The 22,852-nt window shown below is 42.4% G+C and overlaps 1 protein-coding gene across 1 annotated transcript in view; it reads right to left on the bottom strand.

The window, feature by feature from the left end:
* Positions 1-235: 235 nt before the first annotated feature.
* LOC124122673 (sex peptide receptor-like) overlaps positions 236-22,852 on the bottom strand; it is a 136,460-nt gene continuing 113,843 nt past the window's right edge. The window contains exons 3-4 of the mRNA XM_046485780.2: positions 4,191-5,269; positions 236-3,069 (exon numbers count right to left, since the gene is read on the bottom strand). Of these exons, the coding sequence (XP_046341736.1) occupies positions 1,202-2,404 (1,203 nt within the window). The 5' untranslated portion in view covers positions 2,405-3,069; positions 4,191-5,269 and the 3' untranslated portion in view covers positions 236-1,201. The remainder of the gene's footprint in view (positions 3,070-4,190; positions 5,270-22,852) is intronic.

The following is a 22,852-nucleotide window of genomic DNA, read 5'->3' as shown; positions in this document are numbered from 1 at the left end:
TCCCCTTAAAGTACAAACTTTCCGAAAGCTTGTCTTAAACTAATACATGCACCACCCAAGCAAATCTATACTTTACAATCCAAACCAATCTAAAGCTATCAACATCTGCAAATATTCTTGGAAACTAAGGAATTCGACTCTTGGAAACTCAGGAATGCGCGGCCATTCAACAGTTTGAAAGGATCAAATCCTTCCCACCCAAAACTAAACGGTCGTCCATTTAAAAATATAAATACAAGGTTTAAATAGTTTATTGGCACAACGACAGGCAGCAGAGAAAGAAGACGGGCACACCTATGTATAGATATAGATATAATATATAATATATGTATGTAATATATTTATGTATATACACTCTGGCGAGTAAGACACCTGTCAACAAGTATGTAGATATATAACATGCTTTCATAGGAAACACTTTCAAAACTTTCATATAATACTGATTATCATGAAAGATACTGATTATCATGAAAGGTAAAGTCTGTTGTTATTGTGAGGTGATTGCATGATAATATACAGCGACGAGACCATGAAAACAGTCCAATACCAGGCTGATTACAGGGCGCCAAACTGGCCTCGCTTTGAGGTACAGAGGGGTCAAGGCTGTACCAAAGTGAGATAAATCAGCCTGCTATTTTCTACTGCTTTACTAGTCTACACTTGACGACTATCGAAGCTGTGGTTCACATTTGTCCTTGGATTGGCATGATGAATAGGTTTCCGTTCGGGTGACGTTTTGAAAGTTGTAGTCATGGCAACAGAGAAGGAAAAAGGAATCAAACACGCGCTACAATATATAGGTCATTTTTGAAGCATGTCACGGCGTATCTTGCAAAGAAAAAGCGTACAAAACTTAGATTTGTCCATATTTGTGCAGTCACACCGATGTGTCTGTCAACATTCGTAGCACTAGGAAAAACCAGCAGGTACGTCAGTATCCTTCTGAAGAACCTGGTCCATTGTATTCATGGTTCATGTTCCAATGGCAAGGAGGACACAAGTCACTTATTCTTCACAAAAATATTTCCATAACAAACAGAAAGCCCTTTGAAGTCCTGGCGGTTGTTCCGTGAATAAAACACGTCGTCGTTATTCTTAACGTCACACCAAACAGGGGCGTCGCCTGCAATGGTCCAGCAACTCCGGAACCACATCAACTAGTCTGATTTTCAGTAATGATCGTAATTCAGGCCATGTCGACCTACAGCGCGGTCTCGTCACCAGTGACGGCCGTTCTGCCATTTTCTGTTGGCAAGGTCATATACTGCGAGTAGTCACGATCAAGCTGAACTTGGCCTCCAGTAAACAGGCGTTTAAATGTCTCCCGGAACTGTTTACTCATTCCGCAGTAAATAAAGAAGTTGAGGGGGTAACTCAGGAGGATAAAGAAGTTGGACATGAGGGAGAGAATGTTCATTGTCTCCCTCTCGATGATGGAAACGCCGAACGTATTTTCCACAATCATAATGATCATTAGTATACCGAGGGGGAACTCCACAAGGAGGAACAGCCCCACGACTGCCACAAGCATTAACGTCGTGCAGTTGCTATCTTTCAACTTTTTGGATTCGCTTTTTTTGTTCTGACGTAACAACTGCATGCGCCGACGTTGCGCACAACGCATGGCGTAGATTAACAACGCGTTCATGACGACTAGAGAGATACATGGTACTAGATGGATGAAAATCACCCGAAACCCAAAATAGATGTTATAATATATATCTAACTTTCCTACTACCCACTTCCGATGGCCGAACTCACAGCCAATCACAGTCTGATTTAGGTGGAGCTCGGAGGGAAGCGCAACTGGAGTTATCTCCTCCTCGAAGAACCTACATAGTTGACTTAATATGGCTATAAGGTATATAACAACCGTCCCTCGGATAACGTTCGGTATGGTACACCACGTCCTCGCTCGAAACGAATGACATACATAGATATATCTTTGAATGGCAAGAGCCATTGTTAGCCAAATAGATGCAGTGTGGAAAATGATTGGTATATATTCCGATAAGTACTTATATGCGTAGCACCATTCATACGGTACAATTTCTCGAAACCGTTCTGTCCCAAAGAAGTAGATGAATATTGGCACGGGGAATACCCCGGTCAACATGTCGGAGATCGCCATGGCAGCTAGGAGTACATTGGTAGGAGATCGCATGTGCCGCTTCAAGAGAACAACGCACACCAAGGTGTTGTTGATGATTGTCAGGAATACAAGAATCGGCGAGATGTAACCATTTATCGGAACCGAGTATTGTCCTGGGAACATCATTGGTAGAAACAGGTATTTCTTCATCATGGGGGGAGGGGTAGAATGATATGTTGAGTTTAGCGTGGTAGACATGTCGGTGGTCGCCATCTTTGAATCTGCCGATATATTGTCGATCATGCCGTCCATCACAGCATGATGTCTCACGGCGCACAGAGTGACTAATTCCACAAGCAGCTCTCTTCGCCGTTACCAGATCCTAAGCTCTGGCTGAGAAATTAGTTCAACAAACTTGTGGTCAATATTTGGTCCCGCAGAAATGTGGATAAGTCAGACACGCCGAAATAACTATTAATCTCCTTTCGAGGATGTTTTCTGTCAGTACTCACAGTATCAAATCAGTATTAATACTCAGTATGTTGATGGCCGAGGAAATCCTTCCGCTTCATTCAATCACGTATAGAAGTCATCTTGCGTTTCATATCAGGGATCCGTGAACCAGCTTCAGTAGCACGAAGTCCCCGTAATGACGTCACGCGTCCCCCGTGTCGTACATCCACAAGAATAACAGCCGTATTTTAGCTATTTCATAATTTTCGAACCTGTTCTTCGTAAACACACACTCGATGAGCACTCAACTGTTTGTTAAACACGAAAGCTCAACGTCAACTCCTACCAAGCATCAACAAATGCCATACAGGTCATTCCAGGAAAAATACGTCAGTCTGAATGATCCGTGACTACAGGTTGGCCGCTATCCCCCGGTCCGCAAGGGCAAGGTTGCGACGTCAAAAGACCAGAATGAGGCTATAACGTTACCGCGACGCTTGACGTTGATAAGCACTGACGTCAATCTACAATGAAACAACAATATAGTCAGGGTATGAGATGACGGTCACTGAATCTTGATCTATCGAATCGCGCAGTGAAACATGAGGCACGTGACTGTGACTCTGTGACTCTGTGACTCAGGTACGTGACTGTTAAGTCTGGGTATATCGAATGACTAGCAATGACATATATCATGATACATTAGGGCATATGTGACAGCCATAGAATACAAATAAATGTGCAGCATGCTTACAGAGCAACAGCTTGTAGCATCAGGGATGCTTTACGTCACTTTCAAACTATCTGTCTATCTCTGCGTGTCTGGCTATCATCGGCATATCTGTCGTCTATCTGTCCCTATCTGAATATACATGGATGTCTATAGATCTATCAACATATGTATATATATATGAATGTATATATCTGTCTATCTACATCTATGTATCTATGTTTATTACATATCTATATACATCTATGTATCTATGTATGTTATATATCTATATACATCTATATATCTATGTATGTTATATATATACATCTATATGTCTATGTATGTTATATATCTATATCATCTATATATCTATGTATGTTATATATATATACATCTATATATCTATGTATGCTATAAATCTATATCATCTATATATCTATGTGTTATATATGTATATACATCTATATATGTATGTATTTTATATATCTATATACATATATATATCTATGTATGTTATATATCTATATAAATCTATATATCTATGTATGTTATATATAAATATATATACATCTATATATCTATGTATGCTATAGATCTATATCATCTATATATCTATGTATGTTATATATGTATATACATCTATATATCTATGGGTTATATATGTATATACATCTATATATCTATGTATGTTATATATGTATATACATCTATATATCTATGTGTTATATATCTATAAACATAATATATCTATGTATGTTATATATCTATATTCATCTATAATCTATGTATCTCTCTATCTATCTCTCTCTCTCTCTCTCTCTCTCTGATTGATTCATCTCCATTTAAAACTACAACGGTATTATTTGGGGGGTTCATGTCGAATTTTGTCGAAGTCCTACTACGAATACACAAGTGAAAGTAAATTATACTTACAGGATGAGACTACGTGTGAGCTCTTCCAAAGGAATCCTGACAGGACACACGATGTCATCAACGTTTTATCAATGTCTTTTAAGTGTTTATTCTTGACTAACAACGCCGGACAACGCGTCAGAGCCCCGTCTGTCCACCACAACGACCATCATGTAGACATGAAATATTCCATGACATCGAGGTCCACAAGTCCGTGCAGTCCACACACGGGCGTCCCTTCACATTGTGTGCAGCAGGGCACACTCCGATTCCAAGTTGTTAATATCCCAGTTTAATGAAACCTACAGTCTTGTCTTTCACGAGAACCGCTGTCTCCGTTCAGTGGTTAATAAAGACAGTCAATGTCTTGACTGAATGTCTTAGGTTATGTGTAATTATTCAAGGGAGGTATTCTTTAAGCTGAATCTTGTGTTAAAGAACATGGCGAAGCGTAGAACACCGTGATGTGAGCTTAAATACACGAGTCCAAGAGTGTTAGGAGAAGCGTTCGTCGGCGAAATACCGTCCTTTTCTCAGAGATTTTCCTTTTGTATGTACGAAGTGCAATTTCATAAGGTAACACACACTAAGACAGTTATGGAGACGAGATAAATACTCAATACCATATATTGAATAATATTAACAATTACCTTGATTCACTGGCGTTAATCCAAGCAGAAACACCAAGCACAGTATATCACAAAACTAATAGTTTGCCTGCTGGAGGCGAGCAAAGTATCCACAGCGTCACTGCAAAATCAGTCGCATATGTCTCCAAAGGTAGCTGGCAATACTTAAGACTCGTGCCACACTATAGGTATCTAATACCTGCAGCAAAAGGCCGGAAAGTGGCAACGCTTCCTACTAAGAAAAACACACGAAGCCAGCGGTGAGAGCCCTCAAATCTCTTTTCCGATATCCGCTCTCTTATCAGGAGCTGTGCCTCCAGTTGGCGCGACAACTCTGCAGCACTGCCGCGGCAAGAATGGCTTCAACGGAGACTCCTTAATGGTGAGTGTCGTTTCCAGATAGCCAATGCGCTCCGCACACAGCTCGCCGGGTTATGAGAGTGGTCGAGAGCCCTCGCCGACTCGCAGCACCTAGAAAAGAGAGGACAGAGTATTAGGGACGGCGTTCAGACAGACATGTTTCCAACGGGATCCGGTATCGAAATGTAACAGATCACCACGGCGATGGAGCTTTTAAACTGGTTTGATTTCACTGAAAATTTGCTAACTCACATTGGTTGATGTTCGTGGGTGAGCTTGGTGACTGAAGGTGTGGTGTATTTGATATACAGTGTGCGAGTTGACAGCTTGCGGAATCGAGATATTAAAGCCCGTATCGGTTGTCATCAAGTCCCTTCATTAATCCTAACAAGCAATCGAAATTTGTCCTTTGCGAATACGCGTCGGGGCGTTATGGCCGGGTTGACCGTAGAGGAGGTTTTTTATTATTGTCCTAAACATTGATCATTAACGGAAGTAGTATCACGATGCAAGGCCTGATTCGCTCGACTCCCTGGGGGGATTACCAGACGCTGAAACATCTCGGACAGCGGAAATGTAATTTCGAGTTTCACTGGGTCGTTTCAAAGGCAAACAATTAATGTTCTGCTAAGCGACGTGATGTGAAGCGTCAGACCCCTCTAGAGTTATGACTAAAGCCTGATAGTTGCGTACTTGTGTTTTTTCACACACCTCTGTGGAGATTTACAAGCGTTAGAAAAGTGGCCAAATAAATGTTTTTTAAATACGTTCCTTATATTTGTTTGATGCATTTGAATGGTGTTAAGGGAGTTCTCCTTCTCTACTTATACACGGCTTTGCTTTATTTGTCATTGTGGAAATACAAGGTGAGGTGAAGGTGGATTATGGTCGCGTTCAAGATTATTTAACACGTGCATGCTCGTGTGTGTGCTTTATTTGTCATTGTGGAAATACAAGGTGAGGTGAAGGTGGATTATGGTCGCGTTCAAGATTATTTAACACGTGCATGCTCGTGTGTGTGTGTGTGTGTGTGTGTGTGTGTGTGTGTGTGTGTGTGTGTGTGTGTGTGTGTGCTGATTTTATAGTGAGATACCATGCCGCAGTTTATCATGGATACCCCACTCAGACGCAGCATACTGACTCCGAGCCGACCAGTCCTTGTTTCAGCCCTTTAATGCCGAGCACAGGCAGGGTAAATACAAGGACTATTATGCAATATAAACACAGCACGTATATATACGGGAGAAAATCTATATTTACCGTTAGATAACTATAAATGAAATGAGCTAAGTATATGACCTTTGGAATGACGGGGTGAAATGTACAACTATAAAGTCAACGGATATGTGTTTAATGTGATGTACGCCCGTCTTGTCTGTCCGCTTGTCAGACAACACCAGCCCCTAATCGATATGGAAGGTATGTGTTTGGCCGTCCCTGAAGAGAGATGGGGGTGGGTGGTTTGGAGGTGGATGTGTGGGGTGTGCGCTGGGGTAGGTGGGTAGGGGTATGGGTGGGGTTGGGTGGGGGTGGATGTGAGGGGTGTGCGCTGAGGTAGGTGGGTAGGGGTATGTTAGTGTGTGTATGGGGGGGGGGGGGGGGGGGGTTTGGAGGTGGAGGTGTGGGGTGTGCGCTGGGGTAGGTGGGTAGGGGTATGGGGGGGGGGGTTTGGAGGTGGAGGTGTTGGGTGTGCGCTGGGGTAGGTGGGGGGTAGGGGTATGTGTGTGTGTGTATGGGGGGGGGGGGGGGCGGTTGGGGTTGATGTGAGGTGTGTGCGCTGGGGTAGGTGGGTAGGGGTATGTGTGTGGGTGTATGGGGGGGGGGTTTGGGTTGATGTGAGGTGTGTGCGCTGGGGTAGGTGGGTAGGGGTATGTGTGTGGGTGTATGGGGGGGGGGGGGGGTTGGGGTGGATGTGAGGGGTGTGCGCTGGGGTAGGTGGGTAGGGGTATGTGTGTGGGTGTATGGGTGTATGTGTGTTTTGGGGGGTGGATGTGTTGGGTGTGCGCTGGGGTAGGTGGGTAGGGGTATGTGTGTGGGTGTATGGAGGGGGGGGGGGGGGGGCAGGGGTAATCAGGCGAGGGTCATAAAACATAATACACATATTTAGGGTGGGTCTTGCAAAAACGAGTTTTTATTATAAAATATAAAGTGCTTATGCATTTTATCTTTTCGGAAAGGTCATATACAAGGACATGGGGGGGGGGGGGGAGGCATGGGTATGGATGTACCCCAGCGCATGTAATTCATGACCAGTCATTAATATCTTCATTATGCAGAAAATAAATTCACTTAAAAAATGTAAAATGTCACGTCGTTTACATGATTATGTCGTTATGGGGCATTTTAATTTAACTAATTATAATATGTATGCAGTGTATGCTTACACGGAATATCATGTGTATACATATTCAGAATAGTCTTATAAAGGAGCGTTCTGTCGGTCTCCTTGTGACGTAATTGACGCCGCATGTGTGTCCTTGCTTATTGGTAAACATATTTGCGAAGATATATGCTGAGAAATACATGTTTGCCTACACGCAACATTGTGTGGGTGTAGCTCAGAGCTTATTTTGGAATCCAGTAGTTATTTTTAACAAACAACTTATTCTTAGTATGAATGTGCTATTTTTTTAAGTTATCACTCGAAATGGACTTTTAACTCAGCTTAGATTTCATATTCTTTTTCAAAAATAGCTATGAGTGTTTATCAATTGTTACTGGGGTATGTGTATGTGTTGTTTATTATTTGCAACTTTATTGTTTATTGTTCTTATGTTGAGGGGGCGGTGGCGTATCTGAGTGGTTAAAGCGTTCGCTCGTCACGCCGAAGACCCGGGTTCGATTCCCCTTATTGGTACAATGTGTAAAGCCAATTTCTGATGTCCCCCGCCGTGATATTGCTGGAATATTACTTAGAGCGGCGTTAAACCATACTCGCTCACTCACTCTTATGCTGAGTTACGTCCCTTAGCTGTGTCAGGATCCACGGGCCGTGGTTCGAATCCTCGATTATGAGGATACATGATCGTGCTCGTTAGCTTCACCAATATGATAAAGGCCTACGATCCACACATCTCACTCACTCACTCACTCACTCACTCACTCACTCACTCACTCACTCACTCACTCACTCACTCACTCACTCACTCTCTCACTCACTCACTCACTCACTCACTCAAAGGTCCGATTATCGGGATACGATGTATCGAGGCATCATTGTTTCACAGCATATGGGGCACGGGGTAAACTAAAAACTCCTTTCGTCACCCACTTTGGCCGCCAAAGCTCTGTACTTGAGGAGATCTTGTCAATTTGTTTAAACTGAGGCCAGCACGGCATTGCTACATAAAGTTTACGAATTGTCCAGCATTAACACGACAAGGGACACCAGAGGACTTCACACACTGTATCCATGTCGTGATCAAACCTGGGATTTCGGCATGACGACCGCGAGCTAATGCTTAAACCACAAGGCTTTCCCACCGCCCCGGTTCAAGACGAACCCTAAATGAAATTTAAAAAATCGCAATATGAAATGATAAAAATGTATTTTAAAACGTATTCAGATGAGCTTTTTCGTTTTTAGAAGACAGCTGAGAAGTGCCCAAAGAAAGCATACGTTATGGCGGGCGATGAGATTCACAGCTACAATCCTTTCACTGTCCCCTGGTTTTTAAGACCGCCTCCGTGGTCTAGAGAATAGAGCGTTTTGCCCGGAGAACCGTAGGTCAGTTCCTCGATCCCCGACCGTGACGAACCAAAAGACGTTAAAATATGGCTTGTGTCTTTACTCTGCCTGGCGCGTAGGCATTAGGGGCATAAAACAAGGGCTGGTCGGCTCGGAGTCAGAACACTGTGAGGGATGGGATGTCTATTATAGAATTGCGGCGTGGGCTTGCGCTGTTAAACCAGCATTAATCCGCGCTAGTAACAGCAACACGCACGCACACACGCACGTAGGCACGCACGCACACACGCAGGCAGGCAGGCAGGCAGGCAGGCAGGCACGCACGCACGCACGCACGCACGCATGCAAGCATCCGCGCGCGCATGCCCGTTGCTACATAAATGCAATAATCTTGAACACGAAGTTAAACCCCATTTTACCTAAACTTACCTCCTGTTTCTTAAACTGAGCTGTAATCTCTCATTTGCTTTAAGTAAACGTTATTGGCAAAAGAGCCCAACAAAACGCAAATGTTTTAAAGAATTAGCTGTTCACACGTTGTCAGTAAGTCCTTAACGTTGGTTGTACAGAGCCTATCGAGATCGAATGGTTGTGTTTAATCCTGAAGCTTTTAGCAAAATGTTCTCCAAAAGGATTTTGTGAAGCCCTGCAAATGTTGAATTTAGAAAGGGCTTTGAATCGGGTAGCTTGAATACACAAGGATTTCCAAGAATGAGCTTGCATGTTTTAACTCTCCTGAAATCAAGACCGACATCAAACACATCGAATGAGATTCGAACCCACGACATTGTTGTGTTTGATTATCTCGTGCCGAAATACACACAACAACAACATTTGATTTTGTGGCCATTTTTCGAAATATTACAAAAAATCGAATATGCTTTTTCGAAGTGTTTTGGAACAGGAGTGATCTGCCCACGAGATTGGAAAAAAACAACCTGAATGTTTACGGTGCAAGAATAGACAAACCCTTTGGTCTACCTGATTATTATAATATTGGATCGAGAAAAAAATTCTCAAAGAAGATTCTTGAAAAAAAAAAAATTACGTTTCAGACTGATGAAAAAAAGAACTTGTCTGCCACAAAAATTACATTGTTACAACGTGTTTTTCGTACAAAAAATATTCAGGCCCATAGTTTACTAAGGAATATGTTTTTTTCAGCTGTAAGTGATGGTGGTTCTCCAATTATTGTTACCATGCAGATATTCATGAATTCAGTGACAGCCGGCCAGGAACACATTTCACGTATGCAAATATAGAAAATGGCCGTTTTATTAACGTATTTTTTAAGCTGGAAATGATAGGTATTTAAGTATGTTGGCTACACGCGCTCGGGGCTAATTCCATCATACTAACATATTAACATCCGAAGATGAGGATATGAAATGAAGCTTATTCATCTCAACAAGTATCATCACCATACGTGTCTTGACAATGAATAACGATGTAAACAGGCTTGGAAGGCCCGAACAAAGGTAAAATACTACACCTCAGATGTATTCTGATACTGGTTAATGCCACATGTACACGAGGAATATACTTGGTATATGATAGACCCTTGATACATGATTTTTTACCATGAATACCTGCATACAGACTTAGTGATACAAACTTGAATATCATACCCTAAAAGCACTTAACAGTGAATGAGCGAATACACAGGCTTGTGATGGTCATTCATTTTCTGCACAATCTTGGAAAATGATACACCACATCCACTTGACAATGAATATCGACTAGTACAGGCTTGGTAGGACTAACGCATCTGTAGATATATTCATTGACCACATGCAGGAATTGTCTGACTTCTACATCTGTTTGACTTCTACTCCTGTCTGACGTCTTCTGCTATTGTCTGACCTCTTCTACTATTGTCTTACTCTTCTACACCTCCCAGACGTCTTCTCCTATTGTCTGATGTCTTCTACCTTTGTCTGACGTCTTCTACTATTGTCTGATACCTTCTGCTACAGTCTGACGTCTTCTATTCCTGTGGGACATCTTCTCCTATTGCCCGACGTCTTCTACCTTTGTCTGACGTCATCTACTATTGTCTGATACCTTCTGCTATAGTCTGACGTCTTCTATTCCCGTGGGACATCTTCTCCTATTGTCTGATGTCTTCTACCTTTGTCTGACGTCTTCTACTATTGTCTGACACCTTCTGCTTTAGTCTGACGTCTTCTGTTCCCGTGGGACATCTTCTCCTATTGTCTGATGTCTTCTACCTTTGTCTGACGTCTTCTACTATTGTCTGACACCTTCTGCTATAGACTGGCGTCTTCTATTCCTGTGGGACATCTTCTCCTATTGTCTGTTGTCTTCTACCTTTGTCTGACGTCTTCTACTATTGTCTGACACCTTCTGCTAAAGTCTGACGTCTTCTATTCCTGTGGGACATCTTCTCCTATTGTCTGATGTCTTCTACATTTGTCTGACGTCTTCTACTATTGTCTGACACCTTCTGCTAAAGTCTGACGTCTTCTATTCATGTGGGACATCTTCTCCTATTGTCTGATGTCTTCTACCTTTGTCTGACGTCTTCTACTGTCTGACACCGTCTCCTATTGTCTGACGTCTTCTTTTATTGTCATCTGTTCCTGTCTAATGTCTTCTAATATTGTCTGACGTCTTCTACTCCTCTCTGCTGTCATCTGTTCCTGTCTAATGTCTTCTAATATTGTCTGACGTCTTCTACTCCTCTCTGCTGTTGTCTGTTTTCTTCGACTATTGTCTGACGTCTTCTGCTCCTCTCTGCTGTCATCTGTTCCTGTCTAATGTCTTCTAATATTGTCTGACGTCTTCTACTCCTCTCTGCTGTCATCTGTTAATGTCTAATGTCTTCTACTATTGTCTATTGTCTTCTACTATTGTCTGACGCCGTCTAGGTATCGTACCGAAGTAAAGGTTTGTATTTTAATAAGATTGACACTGGTGCAAGTCTTACCACTTTGGTAAATGCCACAAGGAAGGGAGTGGTACGTTCCAGTTTTTAACAAGGTTGTCAGTCGTCCAATGTATTGTTTGATGTTAGCCGTGCTCTGTGCATGCTTTTTTAACGTATCATCACACAAGCCTGTTTTCAGAACGCATTATCTGCCTGAACAAGCCCGATGTAATGCCGTTCTTGTGAGGTACGTTTTAGTAATCAAATCAAAATCTGAAAAAATAAGGATGAAATTACTTCATGCTTGGATGGCCGCTGATAATCGATGGTTAGGTCAGTGGCCTCATGTTCAAGACTACCAGGAAGTGTTACCAAGTATCACCAAGTCACCAAGTCATCATATCACCAAGTCATCAAGTCATCATATCCCCCCGTCACCAAGTAATCATATCACCAAGTCACCAAGTCACCGAATCACCAAGTCATCAAGTCATCATATCAACAAGTCACCATATCACCAAGTCACCAAGTCACCATATCACCAAGTCATCAAGTCATCATATCACCAAGTCACCAAGGCATCAAGTCACTAAGTCACAAAGTCACTATATCACCGAGTCACCAAGTCACCATATCACAAAGTCCCCAGGCATCATATCACAAAGTCACCAAGTCACCATATCACCAAGTCATCATATAACCAAGTCACCAAGTCATTATATCACCAAGTCACCAAGTCACCAAGTCACCAAGTCACCAAGTCACCATATCACAAAGTCACCAAGTCACCAAGTCACCATATCACCAAGTCATCATATCACCAAGTTACCAAGTCATCATATCACCAAGTCACCAAGTCATCATATCACCAAGTCACCAAGTCATCATATCAACAAATCACCATGTCATCTTATCACCAAGTCACCAAGTCATCTTATCACCAAGTCACCAAGTCATCATATCACCAAGTCATCATATCTACAAGTCACCTAGTCACCTAGTCATTATATCACTAGGTCACCAAGTCATCATATCACCAAGTCACCAAGTCATCATATCACCAAGTCACCTAGTCACCTAGTCATTATATCACTAGGTCACCATGTCATCATATCACCAAGTCACCAAGGCATCATATCACCAAGTCACAAAGTCATCATATCACCAAGTCACCATGTCATCATATCACCAAGTCACCATGTCATCATATCACCAAGTCACCAAGTCACTAAGTCATCAAGTCATCATATCACCAAGTCACCAAGTCACCTAGTCATCATATCACTAGGTCACCATGTCATCATATCAACAAGTCACCATATCACCAAGTCACTAAGTCATCATGTCATCATGTCATCATGTCACCAAGTCACCATGTCATCATATCACTAAGTCACCAAGTCACCAAGTCATCGCATCAACAAGTCACTAAGTCATCTTATCACAAGTCACCTAGTCATCATATCACCAAGTCACCAAGTCATCATGTCATCATATCACCAAGTCACCATGTCATCATATCACTAAGTCACCAAGTCATCTTATCACCAAGTCACCTAGTCACCATATCACCAAGTCACCAAGTCACCAAGTCATCATGTCATCATATCACCATATCACCATATCACCAAGTCACTAAGTCACCATATCACCGAGGCACCAAGTCACCAAGTCACCAAGTCATCATGTCATCATATCACCGTATCACCAAGTCATCATGTCTTCATATCACCATATCACCAAGTCACCAAGTCACCTAGTCATCAAGTCATCATATCACCATATCACCAAGTCACCAAGTCATCATATCACCATATCACCAAGTCATCATGTCACCATATCACCAAGTCACCAAGTCATCATATCACCATATCACCAAGTCATCATATCACCATATCACCAAGTCACCTAGTCATCATATCACCAAGTCACCAAGTCATCATATCACCAAGTCACCAAGTCATCATATCAACAAATCACCATGTCATCTTATCACCAAGTCACCAAGTCATCTTATCACCAAGTCACCAAGTCATCATATCACCAAGTCATCATATCTACAAGTCACCTAGTCACCTAGTCATTATATCACTAGGTCACCAAGTCATCATATCACCAAGTCACCAAGTCATCATATCACCAGTCACCTAGTCACCTAGTCATTATATCACTAGGTCACCATGTCATCATATCACCAAGTCACCAAGGCATCATATCACCAAGTCACAAAGTCATCATATCACCAAGTCACCATGTCATCATATCACCAAGTCACCATGTCATCATATCACCAAGTCACCAAGTCACTAAGTCATCAAGTCATCATATCACCAAGTCACCAAGTCACCTAGTCATCATATCACTAGGTCACCATGTCATCATATCAACAAGTCACCATATCACCAAGTCACTAAGTCATCATGTCATCATGTCATCATGTCACCAAGTCACCATGTCATCATATCACTAAGTCACCAAGTCACCAAGTCATCGCATCAACAAGTCACTAAGTCATCTTATCACAAGTCACCTAGTCATCATATCACCAAGTCACCAAGTCATCATGTCATCATATCACCAAGTCACCATGTCATCATATCACTAAGTCACCAAGTCATCTTATCGACCAAGTCACCTAGTCACCATATCACCAAGTCACCAAGTCACCAAGTCATCATGTCATCATATCACCATATCACCATATCACCAAGTCACTAAGTCACCATATCACCGAGGCACCAAGTCACCAAGTCACCAAGTCATCATGTCATCATATCACCGTATCACCAAGTCATCATGTCTTCATATCACCATATCACCAAGTCACCAAGTCACCTAGTCATCAAGTCATCATATCACCATATCACCAAGTCACCAAGTCATCATATCACCATATCACCAAGTCATCATGTCTTCATATCACCATATCACCAAGTCATCATATCACCATATCACCAAGTCACCAAGTCATCATATCACCATATCACCAAGTCATCATATCACCATATCACCAAGTCACCTAGTCACCAAGTCACCAAGTCACCATATCACCAAGTCACCCTAGTCACCTAGTCACCAAGTCACCAAGTCACCATATCACCAAGTCAATGGTAGGAAGACGTAGCCAGTAGTTAAAGCGTTCACATCGGCGCGCCAAAGACCCAGGTTCGATTCCACACATGGTTTCAGTTTGAGAAGCCCAGTTTCTGGTGTTCTCCGCCGTAATACAAAAACATATTTAAAGGAACAAGAGCCGAAATAGAAGCATTTTTATACAATCCAGATACATTTGTTAACACATTTTCAATTTCGTAATTTTAAACCTAATACAAATGCGAACCGTTACACTCTAAACATTCTAAAATAGCTGAAACATTATTATAATTGTGATTAACGAAACAAATTGCCATTTCGTGTCTAGACGTGGTTTTAGCTGGGAAAAACCATAAAAGACGAAGAACATTCTTGTACTCTTACAAGTTGCCGTGATGGGAAGCCGTGAGACTCTACCCGACTGCTTAATTACAAATGAACACTGCCTTGTAATTAAAACGGGTATTGATTTCCGCCCTGCGCGTCAGGTGACGTGACACGAAACTGTAGTTGAAAGTTGGGAACAAACGCTGTGGATCTATTGAACTCCGCGACTGTGCGGCTGCTGAAGGCGCGTCATTGTTGGGAGGACTTGTCCTCAGGAAAGCAGCGACTGACATCCACTGATACCTTCCGAACATTGTTTACTAGTTGGTAGAAAGAGTTCTGAGCGAAGGGGGTATTTCTAACTGCAAAGTCGGAGATTTGTGCTAATTAGCTCGCGTCAAGCTTGTATTCATTTCATGGTTGTAGAGAAGGTGCTCGTTCTTTGATCTATAATCATCATCATCATCATCATCATCATTATATTTTTTAAATTTTTTTATATTATTATTATTATTATTATTATAACGCACGCAACATGTAATACTTTTGGCATGATACGTCTACTAAAATAAATCTTTTAATCCTTATATAATTATCATTTTTGTGGTGTTGTCTAATTATATGCAGTGGCAGTGTCGTTTAAACGAGAGGACTCCAAAGCCAGCAGACCCTGGAAGCACAAAGTCTACAAGTTATCGGAATTATAAAAAAAAAACACATATACAAAATGCCATTTACTGTTTTCCCAAAAGCAATGAAAACAATTGAAAAAGCAATTTTGTACGGCGTTAAAATCGTATCAGTGGCAGGTGTTATTTGTTATTTTTAACCAAAGATCGAGAAGCTGACAGAAAACATAGAGTGAGTGAGCATTGTTTTACGCCGCCTTTAGCACTATTCCAGTAATACCACGGCGGGGGACACCAGGCATGGGCTTCACACACATTGTACTCAAGTGGGGAATTGAACCCGGATCTTCGGCGTGACGAGCGAACACTTTAACTGCTAGACTACCCCACCGTTTCGAATACAGCCTAAAGCCACGTCAAACCCCACCGTCCTTAAACCAGTACAGCTATTAGAAGGTAAGCAAGTCGCCCTTGAAAATACAGGTTAGAATTGGTCTCCAGCAACTCATGCTGGTCGTCAGAGGCGACTAACGGGATCGGGTGGTCAGGCTCGCTGACTTGGTTCATGCTGCCATTGTACCCCAATTGGGTGGATCGAGGCTCATGATGTCAATCGCTGATTTGGCTGGTCCAGATGCGATTATTCACAAACCTTCGTCATGATAAATGACAAACTCTGGCTGCTAAATACAGCGGAATACATGCCAGTATTAATTAATTACTGTCGCCTCCTAGATATATGCGTCTTGATATAGGGGTGCCAATATTCAATACCATGGGGAAATTTAATTTACAGTTGAGAGAGTGAGTTGTGTTTTACACCGCTTTTAGCAATATCCCAGCAATATCACGGCGGGGGGCACCATAAATGGGCTTCACACATTGTACTTATGTCGGGAATCGAACCCGGGTCTTTAGCGCGACGAGCGAACGCTTTAACCACTAGGCCACCGAGCGCCCTCATTTACAGTTGAGTCTGGTAAAGTGGAGAATATATCAAAAGATCCTTATACCCATATACAATTCAGGCAACAAAGGATAACTCTCTCGCTCGTGTCTTCATCAGTGATACGATAACAGATGACAAAACTGACCACCTAATTAATGACAAAAACTGACAAAACTGAAGAACACATTGATAAAAAAATTGGTGATAAAGTACATGAGACTAAGAAAATCGAAATGTTTCCCGGAAATGGCGCTTCAATGCAAATCCAGTCATTTTTGGTAAATAAAAACAATTAAATCCACCCCATCATATGGTACATACTCCGTTATCCATAAAGAAATGCTTGACAAGTGACATTTCTTATAGAGACCGATGTGCGCCTGGTGTGTTTGCTGGTCTTCTGGTGGGAAAATATAGAAAGTATTCCTTCCGTATCACTTTTGTTTTCAATTAAAAGTAAAACCAAAGCGCCCCCCCCCCCCCCCCCCCCCCCCTCCCCCTCCTCACCCTTGAGAAAAAAGAAGATCACTTAAAATCCAAGTCAGCCTAATTAGAATTAATAAAAAGGATAAGTGATAGAATGTGATTTTACGCCGCATTTAGTAATTTTCCAGTACCAGAAATAAGCCTTGTACAATGTGCACCCCCTGTACAATGTGCACCCCTTGTACAACGTGCACACCCCATCAAACATTATTCCATTAACGTGCTGAAGGTAGCGGCAATGACCCCAATGACAGACAAGGATCTGTTCAAGTCCTGTGGTCATATAAATAAGCTTTGTTCCTGCCCGCAAAAACTATCGCGCAAACGCACCCATCTTATTAATCGATGCACGTCATATCAAGTCGGCGTTGTTTCAGCACCTGTTCGGAATTGCTCTTATTATGGGATTTCCGAGTGTTGACCTCGAACACCGCATCCTGATGAAAGTGACAAGTCTATAAAAAATCCGATAATATTGAACAAGGAAGGTAGGCGAATGCAAAGAGGCCCGACACACATTCTCCAAGTCCAATTTATAAACATAGCTTTTCAACGAGGAATCATCGAGGGAGTCCGATGTTTACCTTACAATGTGAGAATGTTGATAATTGTTGAACTTTACCCAAAACATCAACTACTTTTGATTTGTTTCCGGAACCTATTCGCTGGTTCGCCTTTTTAATCTTTTCGCGCGCGAAACTGGATTTAAACGAAAAAGGATTGGAAGAGTTAAAATTAGTTATATTGTGTGATGTAGGGTATTGTGCGCACATTTAAGAATTCATATTTCGGGGTAAATCGGTGATTCGAACCCACTGTCAGCAGATCCTGGCACGGCTTGGCGGATTGAAGGGCATCAGATGACATGACCCTGTCCGGCCTTGTGAATGCATTGACACTGTCCATAAAAACCCTGTAGGCAGTTTGGGCAGCCATGGTCGGACAGATCGACAGCGGTCAGTAAATCAGTGGACCACGTCCACTGGGTCAAGGCAGGAAGGACATCGATGATAGCTTCCCATAGCGCCCCTGTCGTATAACTGTGTCGCGAAGGGGCGATAACTCGTCCTTATCATCACTTGTTCAAGGTGAGAACTTTCACCACAAAGACATCTGTGATTCTTTTAGGGGGGACAAGTTATAACGTTTCGGATTTGCGTCCTCGTAAAGAAATTGATTGCTTTGGGTGATACTTTCTATATACAACGAAACAATGTTTGTTTAGAAACAAATACAAACGTCGAATTGTTTGTTTATTTGTTTGACACCATACTTTGCAATATTCCAGCTAGCTGGCGGCGAATTGAGTGCAATTAACATGAATTTAACGCCGCTTTAAACATTATTTCAGTAACAAGATGGCGTGTCGCTAGATGTCGGAAGAGAGCAAAAAGTACCTATGATCTTTGCATCCGAGCGCGACTAGGGGAGGCAACTCCGCATGACGAATCGTGGTGCTTTATAAGTCAGCCTTTATTCTGTGCCTGGTATTTCTGCAGTTATAATCATTTTGTCAGATGGCTTTGGCACAATGGAGGGAAGCCACTCCTACGAACATTGCTCGATGTCTGCCAGATAATGTGTTGTGGCATTTAATATAATTTCAGTGCACACTATCAAATCCGTGTAGCACTACGGAGCTTCTTGGGGATGTGAATGTGAGATTGTCATGAATATACAGCGAAACAAATCAATACGACGGCAACTGATTTCACATTGCAGGAAGAAATGAAGAGTTAAGATGCGGGTCATTACCAGGGGGGGGGGGGGGGGGGGGGGGGGGGGGGGGGGGGGGGGGGGGGGGGTGGGGTGGGGGTGGGGGTGGGGGGGGGGGGGGGGGGGGGATGGGAGCATTGTGTTACGCCGCTTTCAACAAAATTACCGCAATATCACGGCGGGGGAACACCTGAAATAGGCTTCACAAATTGTATCCATTTTGCCATGGAACCCGTGACAGCGTGACTAGAGAATGATTTAAGCACTAGCACCCCACTGCTTAGAACATGAATCGAAAACATGCGAGTGAATGAGTGTTGTATTACGTCACCTTCGGCAATATTCCCGCTATACCATGACGGCCTGTAAACATTCGCGTCTGGACAGACAAACTTAAGGGTTACATGTGGCATCGATAAATTCTGACATCCAATAAACTAGGTGACCTTTTGAATCCGGACCCCCATAATTTTATACAAAGTTACAAGGGTTAGAGTAGGGGGGGAGACGGTGGTGATCTTGATGAGTGAGTGAGTATGGTTTTACGCCGTTTGCAATATTCCAGCAGTATCACGACGGGGGACACCAGAAAGGATGGGCTTCACACATTGTACCCATGTCGGGAATCGAACCCAGGCCTTCGGCGTGACGAGGGAACGCTTTAACCACTGATGATGACGAAGATGAGGATGGAGTTAATTGAAGCAACGATTCTTGAAATTGAGAATAATTACTCCTTGCATCAAAATCAATATGAAAACAAATATCACAACTTCCCTATATGTGCTGCCTTTTGCGAAGAAATGTATTCCAGTGAAAATAATAAAAAATAACTTTACAACTTTCGCGTAACTGTATGTTTAGATAAAGAAAAATTCATGTGAAATGCATGCAGCATTTTCTATAGCATTAGACTTTAACTTGCTTAACTACATATTAAACCATAAAGTTACGTATATGTCTGAATCACGTTAAAAAAGGTAGGAAATTGTCTATACATTTCACACAAAGTACAAAATTTCCTTTTATTCAGTGTTTCAAAAAGAATTCCAGAAAACAGTTCACCGGCATAAGCATTTTAAAAATTGATTGATAAAACTAAAATTATAAATGATATTAATATGGACATTGTGTCTCTTGTCATATTTTTAATATACCACAAGTACGTATCAAATGTATTCTTTGCCAAAAAAACATTCTTCCTCGAACACTTAACCAGGTGATTAAAGAACCTGTCTGTTTGGTATCTCATGACTTTTAATTAAAAATGCTTATGTTGAAAAAACATGATTCAATTCATATTGGACTTTGACCTCAGGTCTTTAATTTCCAGGTTCGTGAAACACACCCACACGTTCAGCACGGATGAAATACATATAAAAGGGGAGAAGTTTTGCGACAAAGCACACACACATCATATCATAATCCAAACGGCGTGGGGTATAAGCCTCTTTGTCATGATTCAATTACTTGAAATGGAGCAATGAACATTCGCCGAATGGATTTATTTGACAAGGCCATTGGGACATACGACATAGCGTTGTGTAACGTCCGATCCCAAATGTGTGTCGGGTCCGTTGGAACATACATGTCTTCATTGAACAGATCTGGAAAACAACGAGATCGCAACCGACTAAGTTGAATATATCATTATTTTACAGAGAATATCTTTTATTTCATGGCGTGCTAGCGTAACGCGGGACGACAGCCTAATGGGATTCGGGTTTTAGGCGCTTAGAGCCACAACGAAATAAATGCTTTTTAAACAAAAAAAACTCATTTCTTTCACAGAACTCGCATGGGTTCCATACCGACTATACGTGTGATGCATAGTTAATTGTGGGAGGGTATGGAGTTGTTAGTCATATCGGAGTGAGTGAGTGAGTTGGGTTCAACTCTGCTTTTAACAGTATTCCAGTTATATCGCGGCGTGTTAGCTTAATGTGGGAGGAAAGCCCGAAGTGATGCAGGTCTCAGACGTTTACCACTTCGGTGAAACCGACGAGCACGGGTATGGTGCTGACAAACCTAGAAACATATTCGGGGCGAACCGGGATTCGAACCCACAATCATATGTTTCTGGCGTGCCCAAGGGACGTAACTCTGCACAGCGAATCGCGGCGCCTTTGACAACTGGGCCATTGCATTGGAACAGTAACACCTGATTCAAGGGGTTAAAAGGGGTTAAAACTCCTTCTGCAGGTAGGTGCATGAGTATAACGTACAGCTATGTACCGAACTCTCGAGTCTGAGGGCAGGCGATAGGCATGTTATCTTAATGTTGGAGGGAAGCCCGACGTGATACAAATCTAATACATAGGAGTTGTGTTTGTGGATAATGGCACCATGTGAACAAATGAAACAGAGAATATTCTCTCTATGGAAACACAGACCCCTCCCGGAGAATTACGTCTCAAGAAGAAACCGTCTTCGGGACATCATCCAAACCTGTTCTTGTCATCTGTCTACGACATCATCAACTACAACGAACCAGAAACGGAATATGTCATCGTTGCTGTCACCGCTGACGACGTCGTACAGTGGGTACACTGCGGGTAGAGATTAATGCCGATTTTAGCTCAAGATCAAGACTCAGGGTGCCATCCATGAGATTCGCGTTTTGTACCGAAATTTGGAAAGGTACTTGTGCCTTTACACCGCTTTAACCCCACACTACTACAAGGCTTGTGACACTGAGGTGGGTTTGATTTCACGTGCGTTCTAAATTATCTCTGCTGATCTCAGCAACGGGTCCGACTAAGAGTTTGTGGCGGTCACAGGCCTGTGATCGGCTTGTGAAACAAGGCTATTTGCTAGGTGTAGTTAAAGTCGTGCCGTTTACGTCCCCCTTGTTCAGATCATTAGATCGTTGTAAAACCGTTTGTGACAATCTTTGTAAACTTTGTAAAACAAGGGTATTTACGACCGTCACATCACTAAGGTCGTTTTGTGATATGGGGCAGTTTTCGATAGTCGTGGTATTAATATAGATCTTTGAAACAATGCAGCGATAAGATCTATTGTGAAAGAAGTCATTTTGCGAAAGTCGTAGTACTATGAGTGATTTTTGAAACAAGGCAGTTTTACGGCAGTTTGTAATACAAATCTACCTTAGCGCTACAACTGCCGTAAACTGCCTTGCATTCGAAATCTACCTTAGCGCTACAACTGCCGTAAATTGCCTTGCATTCGAAATCTACCTTAGCGCTACAAGGTAGATTTGTAATACAGGGCAGTTTACGGCAGTTGTAAAGCTAAGGTAGATTTGTATTACAAGGCAGTATACGGCAGTTGTAAAGCTAAGGTAGATTTGTATTACAAGACAGTTTACGGCAGTTGTAAAGCTAAGGTAGATTTGTAATACAAGGCAGTATACGGCAGTTGTAAAGCTAAGGTAGATTTGTATTACAAGGCAGTTTACGGCAGTTGTAGCGCTAAGGTAGATTTGTAATTCAAGGCCGTTTACGGCAGTTGCAGCGCTGGGGTAAATTTGTAATTCAAGGCCGTTTACGGCAGTTGCAGCGCTGAGGTAGATTTGTACTTCAAGGCCGTTTACGGCAGTTGCAGCGCTGAGGTAGATTTGTAATTCAAGGCCGTTTACGGCAGTTGCAGCGCTAAGGGAGATTTGTAATTCAAGGCCGTTTACGGCAGTTGCAGCGCTAAGGGAGATTTGTAATTCAAGGCCGTTTACGGCAGTTGTAGCGCTAAGGGAGATTTGTAATTCAAGGCCGTTTACGGCAGTTGCAGCGCTGAGGTAGATTTGTAATTCAAGGCCGTTTACGGCAGTTGTAGCGCTGAGGTAGATTTGTAATTCAAGGCCGTTTACGGCAGTTGTAGCGATAAAGTAGATTTGTAATACAAGGCAGTTTACGGCAGTTGTAGCGATAAGGTAGATTTGTAATACAAGGCTGTTTAC

This window comes from Haliotis rufescens, unplaced genomic scaffold (genome assembly GCF_023055435.1).
Source record: "Haliotis rufescens isolate VD_foot unplaced genomic scaffold, xgHalRufe1.0.p SCAF_24, whole genome shotgun sequence".
Lineage (NCBI taxonomy): Eukaryota > Metazoa > Mollusca > Gastropoda > Lepetellida > Haliotidae > Haliotis > Haliotis rufescens.
Note: the sequence above shows the minus strand (reverse complement) of the source record. Positions and strands in the feature narration are given on the sequence as shown.